We start from the raw sequence: 22,481 nt of genomic DNA, 5'->3' as shown, positions 1-22,481 counted from the left end.
ATAGCGGAACCAAATGAGGTCATTTACTGGAGTTGAAAAAGTGTTCCTTTTGCTACCAAATAAAACTCAGGTGGCTGCTGGGAATTATTAATGCCTATATGCAAACGAACCGGAAGTGGGACGGAGCAGGAGCCAGCGCAGTCCCAGAAGTCTCCGGGAAGGGGCCGCGCTGCGCAGTCGAGTCGTTGGTCGTGGGGAAAGATGGTGGCGCTGGAACCGGGGAGTTAGGACGAGTGCTGTATGCGGCCGTGGTGTACGGGCCCGTCCGGTGAGTGCGGGACTAAGAGGACCCGAAGGGTCGGCCGGCCTCCTGACGGCCCAGGGCAGCACGGCCCGGAGAAGGCGGAGAGTCGTGGGCCCTGGGCGGGGTCTGTGGAGTCAGAGGGCGGGTCTGGAGAGCAAAGGGTTCTGGGTACGTGGCCTGGGCCGCGCTAGGCTTGGTCTGGGGTTTTTGGCGGCAACTCGGGGTCCGGAACTGGGGGAAATTGGGGCGGGGTCTAGGGATTGTTTCTCCCTGAGGAGGGGCCTCCGACGAATGGAGGGGAGGCTTGAGGGTCTGGGAGACTTGGGGGCGGGACCTAAAGATTGCGTGGGGCCCCCGTGATGGAGTCTGGAGTACCGAAGGAGAATTGGAGGTGAGTCCTGGAGGCCAGGTATCTGGGTTGGGGTTTGGAAAGCAAAGGTTGTTGGGGGCGTGGCTGGAGGTCTTTGGGGACTGAGCTGGGGATTGGTTGGGGTCTCTGGAGTGGAGCCTGAGAGTTTAGGCTGGGCCTGGGAGCTCAAGGAACAAATTGGGAGCGGAGTTTGGAAAGCGAAGATTGAAGGGGATGGGGATGGAGGGCTTTGGGAGCGGAACTTAAAGTGTTGAAGGGGCTTGTGGCGGGGCTTTGTTGTTCTGGAGCAGGGCCTGGCGAATTGGGGACGTGGGGGTTGATCGTATTAACAGTCTCACTGGGCTTTTGTGATGGTGAAAGGAAATAACCTATAATTGATGCTGGGCACATAGCTCTGTGGAAACGTTCGCCTCTGTTGTTAGCGCTACACTCAGCACGTCCCACGCTAAGACCAAACTGCTGACTCCCCGCCAACGCGGCCAAAGGCAGCCCCACGGCAGCCCCACTAGTGCCCTGCCTTCCGAATAAACCCAGGATCCGACCTCTTCTTACAGTTGCCACTGCCATCCACCTTGTTACTAGCCTGGACCAGTGCAGTCACCTCCACCCCATCTCCTAAGCTGTACCCTGCAGAGAGCCAGAGGGGTCCTGTTGAAACATAAATTGGTCACAGCCCTCCTGGGGCTCACACCTCACTTTGGATGAAAGCTCGCCGTCACCCCTACCCTCAGCTCAGCTGCCTGGCCACTCCTTCAGTACCCTAGACTCGATCCAGCCTCTGTACCTTTTCACTGGCTGTACCCTCTGCTAGGAATGCTCTTCCCCAGACATCTCCATACCTCAGATCTCCCTCACACCCATGCTCAAATGTTGTGTCCCTGGTGTGGCCTCCTTGACCCTCCATGTTTAAAATGCACCCACCCCCCCCCACCCCGCCCCAAACCCAAGGTCAGGGATTGAGCCCTTTGCATTCTCTGGCGACCCAGCATCCAGCATAACTTTCAGTGCCCTACAGGTGCTCAGTGAATGCTATGATGAGCTAGTCCTCTCTGTCACTCCCTCAGGTGGTCATTCCCTCTCTCGGGTGACTGGTGAGTGACCTGTGACAGATGGATCTGGCTTATGTCTGCGAGTGGGAGAAATGGCCCAGGAGCACCCACTGCCCATCAGTGCCCCTGGCATGCGCCTGGTCCTGCCGCAACCTCATCGCCTTTACCACAGACCTCCGGAACGACGACCAGGGTGTGTCCCCTCACCTCCAGCCCAGCTCCCTGTCCTTCCTCTCTTCACACAGGCTCCCACAGTACCTGGAACACTGCTATAGGGCAACTCCGAGTCTCCAGGCCTGCCTGGGAACTATCCTCCACCCATCCAGGCCCTCTCAGGGCTTCTTCATTTGTAACTGGGGGTGGTGAGGGTCTCTTCCTCACAGGTGTGCGAAGGGCAGACGCATTGAACTGATGCCTGCTATCCTCAGTGAACCTCCCATTTAAGTGGTGGCTACTGTAGTGATGTTCTCCTACACCTATGTGATAGGAGGGGGTGAGGGTGGGCATCCCACTCAGGTTTGTTGGAGACTAGTGCCTCAGTTTCTGGGCCGTACATGTCACTGTTTGGCTTTCGAAAGCCTCTAAGATGCACGGATGCTGGGCTGTCTTCTCTCCATCATCTGAGTAATGTGCACTCATTACAGAACATTTAAAAAGCACAGAAACTGAGGATAAAGAGAACCACCTGTTACCTTCCATGTTAGCATTTATGGGGTCATTTTCTTCCCATTCTGTTTTCTGGGTCTCTTAAAAATGTGGTTGTAGACACACTGGTGGCAGACTCCTGGGCCTGCTCTGTTCTCCTGAGGGGACACGGCCTGTTCCTCGTTACTGCCTGGGCTGTCGATCTGGTCAGCAGCACCTCCGTGACTCCCCTGTGGGTGGGACATTCTCTGGCTTCCTCCCTGAGTTCCCCTGGGGTCATTGGTTGCCTCAGGGCCATGTCATTATCACCGTGCTGACTATGCCCTGTCCCCCGTCCCCGGCAGACCTGACCCGACTGATCCACATCCTGGACACGGAGCATCCCTGGGATGTGCACTCTATCAACTCGGGGCACTGCGAGGCCATCACCTGCCTTGAGTGGGACCAGTCAGGTGAGGGCAGAGCCGAGGGTGTTCCTGCATGGCGGAGAGAGACCACGGTGATGCTCACCCTTGACTCAATCCCAGGGTCACATGCTCTGTCTTTTCCTGGTTACGTCACCAGAGTCCAGAGCTGGAACTCGAACCTTTGACCTGTGGCTTTGCAGCTGCTGCTCTTCCTGTTCCCCATGTCCAGAGCCATTTCCTTAGCATACCTTGTGCCACTCCCCTGGGCTGCTTTCTCCGAGGCCCGTAACATACTGCAGTGATTATCCCGGCTCGCAGTGGGGGTTTGTGATGCAGGTTTGCCTCCCACAGGCTCCCGGCTACTGTCAGCTGATGCCAACGGACAGATCAAGTGCTGGAGTATGGCGGACCATCTGGCCAACAGCTGGGAGAGCTCTGTGGGCAGCCTGGTAGAAGGGGACCCCATTGTGGCCCTGTCCTGGCTGCACAACGGTGTGAAGCTGGCGCTGCACGTGGAAAAGGTGGGCATCCTGTTTGAGAAAACAAGTGCTGTGGACGAGGGCATCTACTATACCCATCTACCAGTGCACCTGGCTCCTCTTCTCCCATCACTGAAATCCTCTGGTTTTTTGAGGTGTGGACCTGGCTCACACTTTTGATTAATCAGTCAGTTAACTTCTGTGGGCCAGCCATTTAACCGATGGCTGCTGTCTTCAGTGAGCCTCCCATTTAAATGATGGCTGCTCTCCTCAAAACCTAGCCCACTCTTTGATTTAGTAACATTCCATAATTTCTCTGTTCAGCCTATACTTCAGCCCAGTGTCACAGTGAAGCGTGGAGCCACATGGGTCAAGGGGCACCTGAATTCAAATCCTGACTTCAAGCCTCTGTGCACCACTTTGCTCATTGTCAGATGGGGTTGATGGTGGATCTTGGTGAAGAGTCAATGAGAGAAGGCATGAGAGGGCTCGGCTCAGGGCCAGGCAAGGTCTGAGGCCCAGGAGCCTGCATTCTGTTCCAGCTCACCAGAGGGACACAGGTGTTCTCAGGCCACCTAGAGAAACCCTGTGTAGCCTCCTGCTCGGGGTTGTTTCAGTGATGAAACATATTTGTCAAGACTCATGGAACTATATGCTTAAAAGAGGGTGAGTTTTCTTGCATATAAATCATACCTTAAATCCAATTTGCAAACATAAAATAGTAAGAAAATAGCAGCAGCAGCCAGTACTTTCACAGCACCTCCTGATTGCTTTACTGAAGGGGGTCTGTGTTTGTGAGCAGTCTTAGCTCAGTGGCTGCTTCTGCAAATGCAGGGGGAGAGTGAGCAGTCGCAGCAGAGGCTACCTGGCCTGCAAAAGTGAAAATGCTGTGTCTGGCCCTTTATAGGAGAAGGTTGCAATTCCTGTCCTACACATGTTTAGTCATTTGATCCTCACTACGGTCCTGCAAAGTGCAGATGAGGAGACTGAGGGCCAGAGAGGCCCACATCACATAGTGCTCAAGTGGCCGAGGCAGGATTTGAATTCAAGTCCACATTCTCATGGCTTCTGTCTCATTGTTCCTCTGTGTGTTTTTTAGTGTGACTCCCAGAGGGGGGTCTTCGGGTCACAAGAGGCAGACCCAGAATGGCTGGCAGGGTGTCTTTCTTGCCACCCTAGGCTGGGGACTTCGGCACTAAGTGGACCCCTTTACTCCCTCCCCCACAGTCAGGAGTCTCCAGCTTCGGGGAAAAGTTCTCCCGTGTCAAGTTCTCGCCGTCGCTCACGCTGTTTGGGGGCAAGCCCATGGAGGGCTGGATCGCAGTGACGGTCAGCGGCCTGGTCACCGTGTCCCTACTCAAGCCAAGCGGGCAGGTGCTAACGTCGACGGAGAGCCTGTGCCGGCTGCGCAGCCGTGTGGCCCTGGCTGACATCGCTTTCACGGGTGGTGGCAATATCGTGGTGGCCACGGCGGATGGCAGCAGTGCCTGCCCCGTGCAGTTCTACAAGGTGTGTGTGGGCGTGGTCAGCGAGAAGTGCCGTGTGGACACTGAGATCCTTCCCTCTCTATTCATGCGCTGCACCACCGACCCCAACCGCAAGGCCAGGTTCCCTGCCGTCACCCACCTCAAGTTCCTGGCCCGTGACATGTCAGAGCAGGTGAGTGCCCGGCGGCTGTACTCCAACACTCACTGGCATTCCTGGGGTTGGGTGCCCACACAGGCCTCTCGGGGCTAAACCCAGGTGAGGGCAGGGCCGGTCCTTCCCGAGGCCCCGGGAGAACCGTTCCCGGCCTTTTCCGGCTTCTAGAGGCACCGCGTCCCTGGCTTGTGGCCCCTCCTCCATTGTCACAGCCAGCAGTGCAGCCTGTTCCATGTCTCTGACTCTGAGCCTCCTGACTCCCTCTTATGAGGACCCGGTGATGACACCGGGCCCCCTGAAATCCAGGGTCATCTCCATCTCGGGGGCCCTGACTTAATCCTACCTGCAAAGTCCCTCTGCCATGTGAGGTGACATTTCTGCAGTTGCCTGGACCAGGATGGGTACGACTTGGGGACTGACTCTACTAAGTTACCCGAGTTCCCATCATAACCGCACAGCAATAAGGCCCAAGCCCCACCAGGGAGCGCACCATCAGGGTGATGTTTCGTTTCAGCATGGTGACAGGTGGTGGGGCCTGGATTAGAATCCACAATGGCTGTGAGGTTGGGGCCTGCATGAGCGATTGAGGAGCTGGAAGCCCAGGGAGGGGAGGTGGCTGGATCAGGCAGGCCAGCACTGAGCCCAGGGTACAATGAGTGCCCCACAAAGTGTATGTGCTCGAGGCACTGCGTCCTTGTCAAGCCGCCCGCCGTTTCCCCCAGGTGCTCCTGTGCGCATCCAGCCAGACTAGCAGCATCGTGGAGTGCTGGTCCCTGCGGAAAGAGGGGCTCCCTGTGAACAACATCTTCCAGCAGATCTCTCCTGTGGGTGAGTACCCCTCGGGGGAGGGAGGCTGGGGCATTTGACTTTTAATTGGGGGAAACTGAGGCTCAGGGAGGCAAAGTCCTTGCCCACAGTCACTCAGCAGGCAGCCTTAACCATCTCACCCTAAAACCTCCTTTGGGGACCATGTGCCTAGTGGAGGAATGGTAGTGCAAAGGTCCTGGGGCACGAGGTCAGGAGCTAGAACAGGGCCACAGGGAGGCACCCAATCCTAAAAGCCATGGAATCTTCTGGAAACCCTGGTATAATGTGAGGAAATCGAGGCTGGAGGGGTTAACTATGTTTGCCAAGAACACACTCGCTGGTTTTCCTCACCTCCCTCTCCCCCATCCTCACACCCACGTGAAGCCCCCATGGCCCAAAGATGCCCCACTAAGATAAGCACCCTCTCCTCTGACACAGACCCTAGAAAAAGCCACTTCGATTTCATCCGCTGAAGCCAGGGTTGGGGGACTGAGGGGGTAAATCCCGCCCCCCAGGTTTCATGCTGCCTCTCCGAAGAAAGCTTGGCTTTTTGCTGATTAGTGCTAATGGACTCTGGAGTGGTTGGACCTGCTGGGATGCTAAGCAGAAGCCGCTAATGAAACAGTGTCAAGAGGACCGTGATGTCTCTGCACCCACACCTGTGGCGGTGGTGGTTCCATAAGCTTCCCATTTTGGCCACAGAGTAATTAATGTAAAGAGGGCCATCCCTGCCCTGTCCCTGGACCAGCATCCTGGGGAGCTTGTGTACAGCAGCTGGTGGCCCTACAGGGGGCCTCTGTCTCTCCAGGCACTGGTCAGGGGAAAGGAAGTGTGTAAATGGCTGGGCAGAGTGCCTGGCCTGCAGGCCCTCCCTGGACACCCCGCTGTGGTTTTTACCCTTACACTCTGTGTACTGAATTTCACTCTGTGACCTCCCTGGGCCTCAGTTTCCCCTGGGAGGGGTGATGTTTCCGGAGATTCTCTTGCTGGTTTTGCAGCAGGTTTATAAACTGGGGAGCCACCCGGGGGCACAGATCTGGAGGCGCATGGGTGGCAAAGAGGAGCCCTGTGATGCCTTTGCTGTGTAATAAACCAGCCCCAAACTGAGGCTCAGAACCACAGCCTGTGTTGTCCTGAGTTGGCTGCCCATTGCACCTGCCTGATTCCTGTTCCTGCCATCAGCCTCCGGGCTTGGGCTGCTGATGGCATCTGGGCCCATTTTCCCAGGGTGCCAGCCCTGCAGACCAGCCCGCTGTGAGCCTCTGCTCACATCATGTGCACCAGCCCCAACTGGCCATGCCCAGTTCACAGAAATCATTCTACCTCCTGTTAGGGGGGTATTCAGCATCACGCCGAGGGGTGGACACAGGAAGGAGATATGTCTTATCTGGTAGGGAGAGCTGGAGTCCCACCCAGGACTTCTTAAATCATAAGGGACAGAAAACCCAATGCAAGTTGGCCGAGTTGTAAGGGGAGTTTCAGGGTTTGTGTGGAGGCAAGGTCTGGGGTGGCATCCCCTATCAGTTTATCAGGTCTAACCCATCCCCATGGTGCCCCAGGACTGGGTTCTGTTGGCTACCTCCTGTCACACACCCATCCCACACCAAGCAGCTAGCTGGGGCATGTCACCCAGTTGTCAGGGCTGAGGCGGGCCCCAAGGAGGCCCAGACCCAGGGATTGAAGAAGGGGGCTTGGCTGGTGCCCCCTGCGGGGGTCCATTTGCAGCATTTGTTTTCATTCCATTGCTATTCTGTGTCCCTGCCTCTTTTCAGTTGGTGACAAGCAGCCCATGATTCTCAAATGGAGGATCTTGTCGGCCACCAATGACTTGGACCGGGTATCTGCTGTGGCACTGCCCAAGCTGCCCATCTCACTCACCAACACTGACCTGAAGGTGGCCAGCGACACACAGTTCTACCCTGGCCTCGGTACGGCAGGCTCTGCCTCAGACTCAGTTCTCAGGGCCATGAGAGCCTCCTGGCCTCAAGTCAGTTCCTGGTGAGCTGGTGGCCCTGCTTTAAGGGCAGAGGCTCAAAGGGCTGTGAGGCTGGCTGATGAAAAGCTGTATCTTTAATATGTAAAGAGCTATTAGAAATCAGTAAAACAGAGGTTGGGAACTTGGGGCAAACTTTCCAGGTAGGCAGCCTCCCCACCCTGTGGTAGCAGCTGAGATGTTGATCCTAGGTTCAGTTCCTGGGCCCGTGACCATGAACGAGTTAGGCTTAAAGTGTTGTGACAGCTGACAGCCCCCCGACCCTGCTACATGTTCATTACAAGCTTAAGGCTCAAGCCCATGGCTTCACTGACCTCTGTTACCACCATGAGGCCTTTTGTGTGCCCCTCTCCCCTCCCAGCTTGGCCCCCTGGGAGTTGTATGTTTGCTAACATCAGCCAAAACTTAGTGCCAGCTGCAAAAGAGTGGGGGGTGTACAGCCTGAACTGGCAGTGGGGTGCTGCACTGACTCTCGTGGGCTGTTAGCAAAGGAAGGGGGCACGGCTGTTGGGACAGCCAGCCCAACATGGGCACTGGGCCCCAGGCAGCTAAGGCCTCACCCCTCCCCAGGGCAGGCACTTCCCATTATCCAGAGCTTGGAGGTCATTCGCCTGACCCCTGCATATGTCCCTTCCCCAGGGCTGGCCCTGGCCTTCCATGATGGCAGCGTCCACATTGTGCACCGACTGTCACTGCAGACCATGGCTGTCTTCTACAGCTCTGTGGCCACACGTGCTGTGGATGAGCCGGCCATCAAGCGCCCTCGGACCACGGGTCCTGCCGTCCACTTCAAGGCCATGCAGCTCTCCTGGACCTCCCTGGCCCTTGTGGGCATCGACAACCACGGGAAGGTAAGCGCTGGCCTGGGTGTATCAAAGCCACCTGTGCGGTGGGGACAGGGGGAGTCCCCACCCCATGCCAGCCTGCTTCCTGGGAGGACATGGGCTCTGTCAAGTCAGTGTCGGACTGCTGCCTGTCACTTGTTTTGGTTCCATTTCCATGGCACCATTGTGTGGTAGCCTTGCCCATCACCGTTCTACAGGCCTTTGTGTGAGGTGCTCAGCTTTCCTGGGGAATGGTGGGACCCCCACAGCCCCACGTGGGTCTGCGTCTTCCATGGAGGTCCAGTCACCCCAGATGTGCCTTGCAGGTGTAGGGTGGCCCCTCAGGCTGTTTCTGGGAAGTGGGACTCCATTGACATCCAGTGTGTGCTGCTCCTGCGAGCCCATGAATGCTTCTACGTGGCGGTCTTTGATGCCCACCAAGGCGGTGGGGCCAGGACCCAAGTGTGCCCTCTGGCCTCACTGGCCGTTCCTTCCCGCAGCTGAGCATGCTCCGCATCTCGCCTTCCATGGGCCACACGCTGGACATGGGCCTGGCCCTGCGACACCTGCTTTTCCTGCTGGAGTACTGCATGGTGACTGGCTACGACTGGTGGGATATCCTGCTGCACGTGCAGCCGGCCATGGTGCAGAGCCTGGTGGACAGGCTGCACGAGGAGTACACGCGCCAGAGCGCCACCTTGCAGCAGGTGGTGCCAGGCAACACCCCCAACTTCTTCACCTTGAGTTTTTTGTAGAAAGTCAGAACCCTCCAGGTGGGACGTGAACCCCTGGGGCCCTGCCTCCCTGCCATGGACAGGAGGCCATGTCCCCAAACCACTCTGAGTGCGACGTGTGCATGCCAGTTTGGATCTCGGCAACTCGCCCACACAACATGACAGGGGCAACAAATAGGCTCAGACATCAAAGGGGAAGAGAGAGCGATGACCAGACAACACGTGTGTGCCTCTGAAACCATGAGCACCTGGGGGCCCTGAGATCCAGTGGGAGGTCAGCATGGGCACTGCACAAGCACAGTTGTAGAAATGGGTGGTTTTCCTTTCTGCCAGCAGTGACCAGTAAGATGGTACAAGGGGACAAGGACTCCTTCACAAGAACAGCTTGATAGGACAGGAGTGAGCCTATTAGGTAGGGTGTGCGGACACGGCAGAAAGACAATCACACGCTTAGGAGCCCTAACCATGCATCATTTTAATGCATCGGCACATTCGGTTGTCCCACGGCACCAGGTCCCCCCAGCACTACTTACACTGGGCTAGGTTATCTCGGAGGAGGCCGTCCTGGGCACTGTGGGGCCTGAGCAGCCTCCCTGGCCTCACTTCCCCAGTGCAAGGAGCACCCCCAGTGTGACAACCACAATGTCCCCAGACATGGCCCACTGTCCTTTGGGGGCAGAGTGACACCCCACCCATCCTGTAGGCAGGTCCTCTTACCAGATTCTGCCGTTGGAGGTGAGGCACAGAGAGGTTAAGCAGGCTGCCTCACCTGCCCAGCCAGCTACACGCTGTGGCAAAAGCCTCTTCCGCAGGCCTCTCAGGCTGATGTCCCACCTCACGCCGCCCGTCCCCCAGGTCCTCTCCACCCGGATCCTGGCCATGAAGGCCTCCCTGTGCAAGCTGTCACCCTGCACAGTGACCCGCGTGTGCGACTACCATGCCAAGCTCTTCCTCATCGCTGTCAGCTCCATGCTCAAGTCCCTGCTGCGTCCACACATCCTCAACACGCCCGACAAGAGTCCCGGCGACCGGCTGACTGAGATCTGCACCAAGATCACGGATGTCGGTGGGTCCTGTCTCTACTCAAGGACTGTTCACTGGTGTCTCCTGTGCCTGGCATGGTCCCTGAAATAGGGGGATGTGCCAGTCCTGAGGGCTGACCTAGAGCTGGGGGCAGATGTCAACCAGAGAGGAACGAAAGACGGGTCAGCCGGGCCTGGGAGCTGTGTCCCTGAGCAAATGCCTGGGAGGGGAGGAGCTGCGGGGGAAGCAGCACAAGTGGGTCTGCGGCTCTGGGCCCCACCCCTTCCTCAAGGTCCCCCGCTTAGCGATCCTGCCCACTCCCTTGTTCACTGCGTTGGGTTGGCCCCAGCTCATGGTGGATGCCAGTGGGTTGTGAGGCAACAAAGGTGCAAAGTGGGGCCAGCCCGTGTGCGCATTAGGGCCCCGCTGCTCTTGACTGCTCTTCCCTTGCAGACATCGACAAGGTCATGATCAACCTCAAGACAGAGGAGTTTGTGTTGGATATGAACACGCTGCAGGCACTGCAGCAGCTCCTGCAGTGGGTGGGTGACTTTGTGCTCTACCTGCTGGCCAGCCTGCCCAACCAGGTACCTGTCCTTCCCCAGAACCCCCTGCCCCAGAACCCACCGAGGTCCTAGGATGCTGCACACAGTTAAATGCACAGCCTGAGTGCTTCTCCCCCAGGGCTCTCCACTGCGGCCTGGCCACAGCTTCCTGCGGGACGGCCCCTCGCTGGGCATGCTGCGGGAGCTGATGGTCGTCATCCGCATCTGGGGCCTGCTGAAGCCCAGCTGCCTGCCTGTGTACACAGCCACCTCCGACACCCAAGACAGCATGTCCCTGCTCTTCCGTCTGCTCACCAAGCTTTGGATCTGCTGTGAGACACCCAGCCCTCTGCTCCCATCCCCCACCAACCTACAACCCCTGGCTAAGGCCCCCCCACTAGAATAGAAGCACCCACAGGTTGAACCAGCTCTGTCTTGGTCCCCACTGTTTCCCTCGCACCCAGCACATGTCCAAGTACAGGGTGGGTGCTCATTAGACATCAGCCGTTACTAGGCACTGGTGGCTTGTCTTGTGTCACCAGGCCATGTATTTCTGGAGGGCTAGGTTCTGTCATTCTTGCAGCCCTGTTCCCAGGAAGGCACCCAGTGCTCAATGTTTTTTCAGTGAATGATTGGATTCCTGTTTTACAGAGAAGACTGAGGCGAGAGAGGGGGAAGAGCTTCCATGGCCACCCGGGAAGTCAGGGCGGAACTGGGCTCAGACATGGTCGCTGAGCTCCAAGCTGCGTATGACGTCCTCATGGTCCCGCTCCTCTCCCTGCAGGCCGTGATGAGGGCCCCACAAGCGAACCAGACGAGGCACTCGTTGACGAGTGCTGCCTGCTGCCCAGCCAGCTGCTCATCCCCAGCCTGGATTGGCTGCCTGTCAGCGACGGCCTGGTCAGCCGCTTGCAGCCCAAGCAGCCCCTGCGGCTGCACTTTGGCAAGGCTCCCGCTCTGCCTGGCAGCGCCACCACCTTGCAGCTGGATGGCCTCATCAGGTGCGTGCCCTCTGCCTTGCGCCATTGTTCCTTCCAGGAGGTTCCCCCTAAAACTACCTGACCCCCTCCTTCATGCCTCTGCCTCGGGGCCTGTGCATGTGTTGTACCTGCTGCCTCCTTCTGTCCCCTAGAGATGTCCATCGCTCAGTCACTGAATTCCCCCCCACACCTCAGTACCTGTCACTTCCCTCCACTGTCACCTGTGTCTTTACTGATTTGTGCCCTTGGGTGTGTATGTAATAGCCTCCCCGTGGTCTGTCACTGTATACAGTGCCCACGTGGTGACCTTGGTTCCTCAGGCTCCAGCTCCTGCAGAGGTCAAGCTGATACAACGTGGCCCAAGCCCCTTACCATAAACCACACCTGGCCTGGCCCGTGGCCCCCAGCAGATAAAACGCTGTGTCAGGCAGGACCTTCACGGGGCTGAGGGGACCTCTGGCAGTCTGGGGCTGGCCCTGTTTTTGGAAATGTGGAATCTAAACAGCCAAAGCCTGCTGAGTTTAACCCTTTACTGCTCACAGCACCATGGGGTGGGGTTTTGTCCCCATCTCATAGGTGAGTGAACATCTCAGAAAGGTGCAGTCACTGAACCAAGGTCAGAGCCAGGAAGCAGCCTAGGGGCAATCCCAACCAGGACTGTCAGGCTCCCACCCCCGCTTGATGCTCATTGGGTGAAGAGACACACGTGACCTCCCCACATAGCCTGTTCCTTTGGGTGGAAGTTTCAGAAAACAGTGAGCAGAAGGAAGAGCAGTCTCACCTCCAGGCCCTCCCAGCACTTCCTTCCTTGTTTCGTGGTGGGACACAGCCTGGTGAATCACAGGCTTCCCTCTGTGTCTGCATTTCACAACAGACTTTTATGAACGAGGAGGTCATCACGGGCAGCTTTTGAACCTTTTGTTTTGAAAACTTTTAAACATATTTCACATGAGTATAACGAGCCGGCCCAGCCACCGTTTCCCCTCCAGAAACAGGGTTTCCTGCTGCGAAGTTCTCTGGTGTCATCCAGAGGGCTCGGCACCATCCAGGCCCAATATGTCTGCGAGCAGAAGGCATGTGGACACTCCCACACACGGACGCACCTTCCCTTGTGTTCTGCCATGGTGGGGGCTTCATGTACACTTTGTATCTGGGAGATAGGCCCATGCCAGCATGTGCATGCGTGTGTGTGTGTGTGTGTATGTGTGTGCACGGCCCTGACGCCCTCCGGTCTCCCCTCGCCTGTCAGGGCACCGGGCCAGCCCAAGATGGACCACCTGCGGAGGCTGCATCTGGGCGCCTACCCCACGGAGGAGTGCAAGGCCTGTACCCGGTGAGCTGCACCTGCGGTGCTGCAGCACATGCTGCCTCGGCTCTGCACCCAGGACCCCGGGCTGAGGGGCTTTTACTCTGTGAGGCTCAGTTTCCCCACCCATGAGCGTGCCTCCCTTGTAGTCTCTGTAAGGGCCAGGCTGCCTCAGGAGGTCCTGGCGGTCCCATCCTAGGACATTGACAGTGACTGCACAGCCCTCATGGAGCTCCTGGTAACCCAAGTTGCAGGAATAAAGGAGCAACCAGGGCACAGCCCTTGCCCTGTGCTGGCACTTTGCAAATGTGGCCCGTTGCTGCCACACAACCCCAGACACTAGGGAGTTTCTGAGTCAGGACTTGAACTCCCAACCCCTGCATTGTCCATTCATGGAGGTAAGGGGGCAATGCCTGAGCCGGGACAGAAGGACATGCAGAGTTAGCTTGGCATGGGGGCAGTGCCGGGAACAGCATTCCTGTGGGGGAACAGTGTGTACAAGGGTGCAGTGGCAGGTGGGAGTGGTCCCCCCATCTCCTCCCACCGGCTCTGCCTGCAGGTGTGGCTGTGTCACCATGCTGAAGTCACCCAACAAGACGACGGCTGTCAAGCAGTGGGAACAGCGCTGGATCAAGAACTGCCTGTGTGGGGGGCTGTGGCGGCGGATGGCCCTCAGCTGCCCCTGACTCGGGTCTCTGTGCTGTAAATAGATTCCTGATGGGAAGGCGACACTGCTTCCTCACTGGTGACAGCACTCACACACTTGGGACCTTCATCGGGTGTGTTAAAAAATATCTTTGAAAGGTGACACTTGGGGCCTCATCTCCTGTGACAGGGAGGGCAGTTGAGGATATGGCCTGAAGCCTCCTCCAGGTGGCTCCCCTCAGCCCAAAACGGCACCACTTTCTCTCCCTCGGAGCCTAATGGCATGTCCCAGGAGGAGAGGCCCGGCTGTGTATCTACCCGTCCTGGGTGCTGAGACAGACCTGGGCCTGCCCCTTAGGTCTCACAACCCAAGTGCTGACCTCCCCGGACCTGCAGACCCCCAGGAGCACCTCCAGATGTCCCAGATCAGAGGGTCCACGACAGTCTGGGCATCTGTCCTTTAAAAGGTCCCACGTGAACCTATCGGGTGTCCAGAGGTTGCTGCCAGTGACGCCAGCCAGGCTCCTGCCTCAGTTTGCTCACCTGTAGCTGCTCATCCAGGGGGCTCTGACCTGGGCCGCCCAATAAATGTTCAGCTGGGTTGGGTCACAGGCGCTTGGTGTGTGGTGAGTGTCGCCCAGCAGCCCCTTCCTAGGCCCCGCCCACTCCAACTCCCCTCCCCTATCACGCAGTCTTGGTCTCTGTGCCCATGTGTCACTCTTTCTGTGTCAGCATTTATAGAGCGTCTAGCTCTGCCAGGCACAGGTCCCGCAGGGGGCAACGGGCTGGGGGTAGGTGGGGGCTCTGCCCCCCCCAACAGGCTCCTCTGTAGGTGGGTTTCTGTGTCTATGTGTCTCCACGTGTCTGTCTGCTTTGGTCTCCCCTACCCAGAGTTGCTCAGGCCTGGTCCCCCCAGGCACCTTCCTGGATTGTTCCCCCTCAGGTGCCAGATGCAGCGCCCTGCCTTTTATGTGGTAGTTCATTCTTATATTTTCCTCTGGAGGCTCCAAGGAGAATGCCAGGTCGGCACCTGTGAGAGGCAACAGCTGCTGCACGCTCCCCTTGGCCTCTTGGGGTCGCAGGATCTCAGGGAGCCCTTACCAAGGGATTGGGCCAACTTTAAAGCCTTCCTGCCCACAGCCACAGGACTGGGACAGCGTGCAGTCCGAATGTGGTTTGGCTGGTGCTTTCCGCAGGAACTTGGAGCTCCTGGGCTGCGTACACCAGGAGGGGACAGGGAAGCTGTCCCTCAGCCCTTCAGTGGGCTGCTGGCCACGTGGCCTCATCTGCCACCCTAATAAAGGGGGGGGCCCTCGGACAGACCCGAGTAGAGATGCATATGGGTGAGGGTCACTGCCCTAGGGACACAGCCATTGTGAGCCAGTGGAGGGAATGTCTGTAAACCATTTGTGCTCAGAATCAGGAGTTTGGGGAGTGGGAACAAGGCCTTTCTCCTACCGAGATGTCCCCCGGTCCTTCCTACCCAACCACACCTGTGATTCGGCCACTGTGCCATCTACTTGTTGAGGTGGAGAGGCTCGTCCTTCAACAGTCATGTCACCCACACCTCATTGGGCCACATATCTACTTGGACTTGCCCCATCCCAGGCCCGGTGGGAGCAAAGATGCCTCCGTGTGACTCCAGGTCACCTGGACACAGTGAAGAGAAGGGGACAAACCACCCTCTTCTCTCGACCTGCAGAAACAGCATAAGGGGTGGGTGGTGGCTCTATGTCACTAAGTTCAAGTGGTTTGTTGTGCAGCAGGCACCAGAACATTCTATAAATCATTGCGCAAGCCCAGTGGGTAAAACATGCCTGGCTGCCTGGGAACACCAGCTTGTGGGGGACACATGAGGTGGCCCACCTGCCCCGGGTCCCCTGGAATGTTCAAACAGGGGAAGTCTGTGGATCAAAATGTTTTGTCCCTCACCTGGGTACCAGCCTCTGGAAGTAGAAGCGGAGGGTGTGACCTATCCAAGTGGGGTACAGCCAGGGAGGTGGAGGCCACAGCTACCGTGGGTCCTTCCTGCTCCTCCCCCGTGGCTCTCAGGCTTGTCCTGCTCCCCTTCTGGCAAGTGGGAGGGTAACACTTGCATATGAGAGCCATGTACCTGGCGGGGGGGGGGGGGGGGCACAACCAGGAGCGGCCCTGCAGGGTCAAAGGGATCTTAGACGGCATTGTCCCCCAGGGCTCTGGTTTCTGCCATGATCATAGGAGCCCCCCCCCCCCCAAAAAAAAAAGAGAGCAGTCAGTTCTTCAGGACAAATGGCATTAAATCTGTCTCCTGCTAGGCCTTTGCCCAGGCTGTGCCTCCTGCCTGGACACCCTTCCCCCTTTTCTGCTGGGCAAACCCACACAACCTTCCCCTGCCCTCCACCCACCCCACCGTTCGTTCAGGCCACAGGACTGGGACTCCAGCTTCAACAGTCAGCCTAGCAACAGGGAACAGTCCAGATTCACCTGTACCCCCACCAGTGTTGCCAGATAAAAGGCAGGATGCCTAGTAAATGTGAATTTCAGATGAACAATTAGTGTTTTTTTTAGTTTAAGTGTCCCACATGTCACATGGGATCTACTTAACAGCATAAAATGTATTTGTTTTCTGAAAGTCCCACTTGACTGAACAGGCTGTGTTTTTATTTGCTAAATTTGGTCATCCTCCTCCTCCCCAAACTGAGTCTATTCAAAGCCCCTCCCTGACGTCATCTTTTCATTCAGGAAATACCTATCAAATGACTGAGTCTTTGATGCTAAATGACCAGCAATTACATCTCCTGTCCCCTTATTCAAACATGTACAATTTCCCAAATTATACATGAAATCCATGAGCACGCTAAGAACCTCACACCCGTCATCGGAAAGTCTAAATGAGTCACATCCTGTGCACAGAATATGTAACCAGCTACCATGAGCAGAACTGGGTCTCAGCTGTGTCCACAAGACCCAGCACACAGGAGGAGCTCCAAAAGCACTTCTGTGTGAATGAATGACTCGTCCAAACAAAATTTCACAGGTTCAATCCCAACTTTCTAATCCCCAGTGAGGCACATGACTTCACCTCTCAGACTGTCCGGTTTTGCACAAAGGGGAGGTCATGAACACCCTTTATGGACCAGGCTTAATGCCTGGAGCCTGATAGGTGCTGGGCCTCAATGGCCCCTCATCCAGGTGGGAGAAACAGCACAGGGCATTGGGATCTGCGTTCTGCCCTCTGTCACCTCCCTGTTGTTGCCCACGAGGGCAATGCGTCTGAAGGGCAGAGTGGTGTGGCTTCTCCGTCAACCTCTTTCTTTGACCCTCTCAGTCCAGGGTATGTCTACGCCGTGGCTCTGGGTTTGAATCCAGATTTTGTCCGGGAGTTTCTGTGTGACCACAATAGAGTCACACGGCCTCTCGGAGCCTGTTTCTCCATTTGGGACACCATCATAATAGCACAACTTTAGTGTCTGTGTACCTAAATCTCAGCCCAGAGCAGGGTCTTGCAGACAGTACGCCCACACGCTCCTCTTGGGTAGCAAAGGGAGAGCTGAACACTAGCCGAGGATACACCCCCACGCGAGCCCAACCTAGGTCTCCGGTCTCCTCTCGACTTTTAGGAAAGAGTATGGGCGCCACCGTGTGGCCTACATGCGGAGCGGCGCTTCCCTGGGTCTCGGGTAGCCTCTCGACTTCTAGGGAAGAGTAAGGACGCCACCGTGTGGCAAAGATCTAGAACAGCGCCTGTCAGCTCCAGCTGGGCGTCAAAGGCATCGGGTCTCCCGGTTTTGCTCCCTAGGTTCTCCCTGCCAGGTTTGCCGCCTCTCAGCCTTCCGGTCACCTCCTGACACCTCATTACCGATGAACGCGATTTAGATTGTGGATTCTGCCTCCCCCTGGGTCTGGCTCGGCTCCGTCGTGTCCCACATGCAGTGTGTGCTCAATAAAGGCTGATAAGGCCTGTGATGGGGGACGCAGGGGCCGCGGAACTCAACCCCTCCCCCGAGCAAACAAACAACAGTTACTCCCGCGACAAGCGAGGGCTGAATAAACAGCTTCTGAACAACAAAGGAGAAAGAGACCAGCAGAGAAGGCTGGGGCCAGGGTGACCTCTCCATCTATAGGCGGCTCTGTCCAGGGACTCTGACCTACCTGCAAGGCCTTTGCAGCACCTTGCCAGACACATAGCTGGAGCCCATTTCTGCCCCGAACAAAGGGGGGAAGATGGGTCCCTGGGTCACCACACACACCTCCCCACCTGGAGCTGCTCCTGTTCAGTGGGCCCGTGTCCCCAACGCCTTAGGCACCCGCTTGGCTCCTACCAACCTGCCAACCACCCGGCACACACAGCCGACACAGAGTCCGCTTCTACCTCAGGCCACTTTCTCAATAATGGAAGAGAGAGCTAGTCTGTCAAATTCGTATAAATAAATCATAGAAATTAAATACAGAATGAAATATGACATGAAAATACAGAATATCTCTCAATTGAGGAAACAAGAAAAAAAAATCTCCAGAAAAAAACCCCAAGGAAATGGAGACAAGAAATTTGCCTGATAAAGAAGTAAAACAAAACTGTCATAAGGAGGCTCACCAAACTTGAGAGTGAAATAGAGGAACTTACGGAGAGCTTCAACAAAGAGAAAGTATAAGAAAGAACCAAGCAGACCTGAAGAATACAGTAACTGCAATGAAAAATATATGAGAAGGAATTAGCATCAAATTAACTGACACAGAAAAAAGGATTAGCGACCTGGAAGACAAACAATCAGAACAGCAGAAAGAAAGGAGAATTAATGAAACAAGGATAGTTAGGGGACCTCTGGGATAACATCAAGTGCTGAAACATTTGCATTAATAGGGATCTCAGAGGAGAAGAAAGAAAGGAACAGAAACTATATTTAAAGAAATAACGGTTGAAAACTTTACTAACTTGGTAAGAGAAACCGACATCCAGGTCCAGGAAGCACAGATTGTTGCAAACCTGACAAACACAAAGAGACCCACACCAAGACATACTGTAGTTAAAATGGCAAAGGTTAAAGATGAAGGGACAATCCTGAAGGAAGCAAGGGGAAAACAACCAGTTACATACAAAGGAAACCCCCTAAGGCTGTTAGCTGATTTCTCACAAAAGTAAACTCAAATGGATTAAATATTGAAATGCAAGACCTGAAACCATAAAACTCCTAGAAGAAAACATAGGAAGTAAACTCTTTGACATTGCTCTTAGCAATATCTTTTTGGATATGTCTTCTTAGGCAAGGGAAACAACAGAAGAAATAAACAAATAGGACTACATTAAACTAAAATGTTTTTCCACAACAAAGGAAACCATCAACACAATGAAGAGACAACCTACTCAATGAGAGCAGATATGGCAAATGAAAATAAGGGATTAATATCAAAAATATGTAAACAACTCATGTAACTCAACATAAAAAAATCCAATTAAAAAATGGGCAGAGGACCTGAATAGACATTTCTTCAAAGGTGACACACAGATGCCTGATAGACACATAAAAAGATGCTCAACATCACTAATCATCAGGGAAATGCAAATTAAAACCACAATGAGCTACCACCTCACTCCTGTCAGAATGGCATCAATAAATCAACAAACAACAAGTGTTGGCGAGGATGTGGAGAAAAGGAAACCCTAGTGCACTGCTGGTGGGATTGCAGATTGTGCAGCCACTATGGAAAACAGTATGGAGGTTCCTCAAAAAATTAAAAATAGAACTGCATTATGACCCAGCAATTCCATTCCTGGGTAATTACCTGAAGAAATCCAAAACACTAATTCAAAAAGATACACGCAGCCCTATGTTCATTACAACATAATTAGCAATAGCCAAGATGTGGAAGTGATGTCAGTGTCCAGTGATAGACGAATGGATAAAAAAAGGTCAGATAGATAGATAGATAGATAGATAGATAGATAGATAGAGCCAAAAAAAGTATACACATTTTAAGAAAGGAAAAAACTGTATTAAAATTGTAATACACCATATATACCGATAACAAAAGATGACTACAAGTCACGTTTGACTTCTGCAATTACAAGAGGTGCTCAAAGTGGTTACCATCAGTGTAATTTTAATACAGTTTTTTCTTTTCTTAAAATTGTATGCATTTGTTTTGTTGGAGCTCTCTCCTCTCTCTCTCTCTCTCTCTCTCTCTCTCTCTATATATATATATATATATATATATATATATATACCCACACACATATATAGTGAAATATTATTCAATCATAAAAAAAGGACAAAATTTTGCCGTTTGTGGCAACATGGATGGACCTAGATGGTATTATGCTGAGTGAAATAAGTCAGAGAAAGATAAATACCATATGATCTCACTTATACGTATGTGGACTCTAAAGAACAAAATATTAGGTTGGTGCAGACGTAATTGCGGTTTTTGCAATTATTTTTAACCTTTTAAACCGCAATTACGTTTGCACCAACCCAATAAATGAATAAAAAAAATAGAAACAAAAAATAAAGTCTGACGGGATGCAGGAGTGGGTGACTTTATTGCTTCCTGGTGACTCCAGCCCCTCAGGTCCTCCTCAGGCGGCCTCAACCCCAGCCATCACACCATCGATCCAGGCCGCGTAGCTCGCCACGCGCGTGTATATGCCCGGCTTCTTGGGGTTGCCGCACACGCGGGATCCGGAGGTGACTACGCCCTCGGCGACGCCCCCGCATACCAGCGGGCCTCCGGAGTCGCCCTGCATGGGACAGGGCCGTGAGGGTTGGTGCACCTCCGCAGGCCCTCCTGTTCTCCTGTGTTCACCTGGAGCTCTGCCACTGCAGTTCCTGTTCCTCCCCCGGGCCTAAACCTTCCCGCTCTGGCATCAATCTGCCCAGGCCCTGCCCACTACTGCAGGCCCCACCCACCAAGGCCCGCCTTCCCAGCTCTCAGCTCGGCCCCTTCGGTTGGCCCCACCCTCCACGCAGCCCCGCCCCTCTGCTGGCCCCGGCCCACTCCGCACCTTGCAGGTGTCCCGGCGGTTGCTCTCTGCGCACATCATGCGCTCCGTGACGGTGCCGTCGTGATACCTGCGCAGGTTGCAGGTGGCTCGGTCCATCACCCGCAGGGTCAGGTACTGCAGGCGGTCGGGCTGGCGGCCCGTGTGGCTAACCACGCCCCAGCCGGCCACGTCGCAGAGCGTGCGGGCGGCCACGTCGCGGTCCTCTCGCTGCCAGGGCAAGGGCTGCACAGCGGGGCCCAGCACTGCCTTCTCAGACAGCTGCGGGTGGGAGGAGATGGGCGTCAGGGCTGGGGGCCTGGGGGCATGTAGCAGGAGGGTCTACCGCTGGATTCGGTGGGACCTGGTGGGGGGTGGCGGGCGCCAGGGTCGGGGGTCTGGGGGTGGGGGATGCCCCAGGAGGAACTGCAGCTAGACTTGGCCGACCTGCAGCAGGAGCAGGTCATGGTCGATGCTGTCGCGCCGGCTGTCCGGGTGGGGCACTGCGCGGAGTACGTCGTACAGGCGCTTGAAGGGTTCCCTCTGCGACAGCGAGTGCGCGCCCAGGAGCACCTGCACCTTCCCGTCGGCCCTGGGAGTGGGGTAGGGTCCACGTCAGAGCAAGGTCCCCACTCCAAACCCTCCCCCACTCTATAGCCCCGCACCCGCGTCCAGGCCACTCACACGTCCTCCAGGCAATGCGCTGCGCTCAATACCCACTGCTCGGCCACCAGGAAGCCGCCGCACACGTGTTTGCCATTCACCTGCACCGAGGCCATGTAAGGCCGTTGGTGGGACTTGGCCTCTCTGCCGCCCAGGATCCGGCCGCGGGGCTGCGCCGCTGGGGATGGGCAAAAAGCGAGTGAGGACTAAGGGGATGCCTGCAACCCAGCCCTCAGACGCCGTTTCCACACCCCAGGCCGCTCTACCCACCTCAGACCTCAGACCTAGAATTCCATCCCTGGATCCCCACACCCCAGCGTCGCAAACTCAGATGCCTGGGGGCCTGGGAAGGATAGGGAGTGCCAGGGTCTGGAGCACATTCCGTCCTACACAATGAGCCCCATGGGTTCTATTTAAACCTAAGAAAAGTCCTAAGAAAAGTGGAGCTGACAGGACCAACACTCCTGCCAGCAGTTCGGCCCACCGGCCACCAGTTTCCACTGTAGAACTGCGCATTTCAGATCCATGTTTTGAGAATTCCTGGATTTTCAGAGTCTTCCATTCACAAGGACACTGACCCCTTCTGCCCACCGAAAGGGTCTGGGAGACAGTCCTGTGTGACAGAGGGGGCCCCTGGCTGACTGCTCTGTAGGCTGGTGGCCCCTAGCTGGTCCACTCCAGTTACAGGTTCACTCACCGCATAGGGCTGCTCCTAGGAGGATCAGAGCTGCCAGGTGCACTGAGAAGTTTGCCATGATGCTGCTGTTGCCACCACACTAATTCAGGCGGGGCCCTGGGACACTCTTATGAGGGTGGAGGGGGTGGTGGCTGCCACAGGCCCTATATGCTGGGTGGGCAGTCACCCAGCTAGGAAAAAAAAAAGCCCGCCTCTGCCCGCCTACTTCACCCTCCTCTGGGTGGGGTTCTCTCCTGCTGTAATTTGCACCACAAGGGGTGCCTCCTGCCTCCGTGCACCTGGCCCAGGGCTGGCGCTGGTGTGGTAAGCAGCCCCTCAGGGTGGGCGGAAGCAGGGCGAAGGAACAGACCCACACCCAGGCCCTCAGAGCACCCCTCCAGCCCCAGGTTTCGCAACAGCAGCTGGAGGCCACGGTTTATAAACAACCCACTTCCTCATTTTTTTGCTCCTCCCTTCTCTCTCTTCCTTTTCCAG

General features: G+C 55.7%; 2 protein-coding genes across 3 annotated transcripts; one reads left to right on the top strand and one right to left on the bottom strand.

Annotated features, from left to right (window-relative positions):
* The first annotated feature begins 131 nt into the window (after positions 1 to 131).
* On the top strand, positions 132 to 14,301 carry MED16 (mediator complex subunit 16). Of its 2 annotated transcripts, none has more exons than XM_019716034.2 (15): positions 132 to 268; positions 1,679 to 1,856; positions 2,653 to 2,760; positions 3,067 to 3,236; positions 4,422 to 4,853; positions 5,558 to 5,663; positions 7,415 to 7,570; positions 8,275 to 8,486; positions 8,960 to 9,166; positions 10,049 to 10,259; positions 10,670 to 10,803; positions 10,901 to 11,093; positions 11,546 to 11,762; positions 12,991 to 13,074; positions 13,607 to 14,301. In XM_019716034.2, the coding sequence occupies exons 2-15, from the start codon at positions 1,724 to 1,726 to the stop codon at positions 13,731 to 13,733; spliced, it is 2,490 nt and encodes an 829-aa protein (XP_019571593.2). In that variant the 5' UTR covers positions 132 to 268; positions 1,679 to 1,723; the 3' UTR covers positions 13,734 to 14,301. The 2 variants fall into 2 exon arrangements, with proteins under 2 accessions (XP_019571593.2, XP_074193475.1); XM_074337374.1 differs by lacking the exon at positions 132 to 268 and adding an exon at positions 401 to 635.
* Positions 14,302 to 20,190: 5,889 nt separating this feature from the next.
* CFD (complement factor D) lies at positions 20,191 to 22,400 on the bottom strand. Its single transcript, XM_019715997.2, has 5 exons — positions 22,008 to 22,400; positions 21,332 to 21,488; positions 21,095 to 21,239; positions 20,672 to 20,929; positions 20,191 to 20,407 (listed from the first exon to the last, which is right to left on the bottom strand). The coding sequence occupies exons 1-5, from the start codon at positions 22,063 to 22,065 to the stop codon at positions 20,246 to 20,248; spliced, it is 780 nt and encodes a 259-aa protein (XP_019571556.1). The 5' UTR covers positions 22,066 to 22,400; the 3' UTR covers positions 20,191 to 20,245.
* Between the last annotated feature and the right edge of the window lie 81 nt (positions 22,401 to 22,481).

The sequence above is a fragment of the Rhinolophus sinicus genome, linkage group LG07 (assembly GCF_036562045.2).
Source record: "Rhinolophus sinicus isolate RSC01 linkage group LG07, ASM3656204v1, whole genome shotgun sequence".
Taxonomy (NCBI): Eukaryota; Metazoa; Chordata; class Mammalia; order Chiroptera; family Rhinolophidae; genus Rhinolophus; species Rhinolophus sinicus.
Note: the sequence above shows the minus strand (reverse complement) of the source record. Positions and strands in the feature narration are given on the sequence as shown.

Bases quoted from the DNA above. Each gene is read 5' to 3' on its own strand.
- MED16 (XM_019716034.2), top strand. From the start codon at position 1,724: ATGGATCTGGCTTATGTCTGCGAGTGGGAGAAATGGCCCAGGAGCACC. The intron at 1,857-2,652 runs GTGTGTCCCCTC...CGTCCCCGGCAG, and splicing joins CCTCCGGAACGACGACCAGG to ACCTGACCCGACTGATCCAC. The intron at 11,763-12,990 runs GTGCGTGCCCTC...CTCGCCTGTCAG, and splicing joins CAGCTGGATGGCCTCATCAG to GGCACCGGGCCAGCCCAAGA.
- CFD (XM_019715997.2), bottom strand. From the start codon at position 22,065: ATGGCAAACTTCTCAGTGCACCTGGCAGCTCTGATCCTCCTAGGAGCA. The intron at 21,240-21,331 runs GTGAGTGGCCTG...CCCCACTCCCAG, and splicing joins GCGCATTGCCTGGAGGACGT to GGCCGACGGGAAGGTGCAGG. The intron at 20,408-20,671 runs GTGCGGAGTGGG...TGTCCCATGCAG, and splicing joins ACCGCCGGGACACCTGCAAG to GGCGACTCCGGAGGCCCGCT.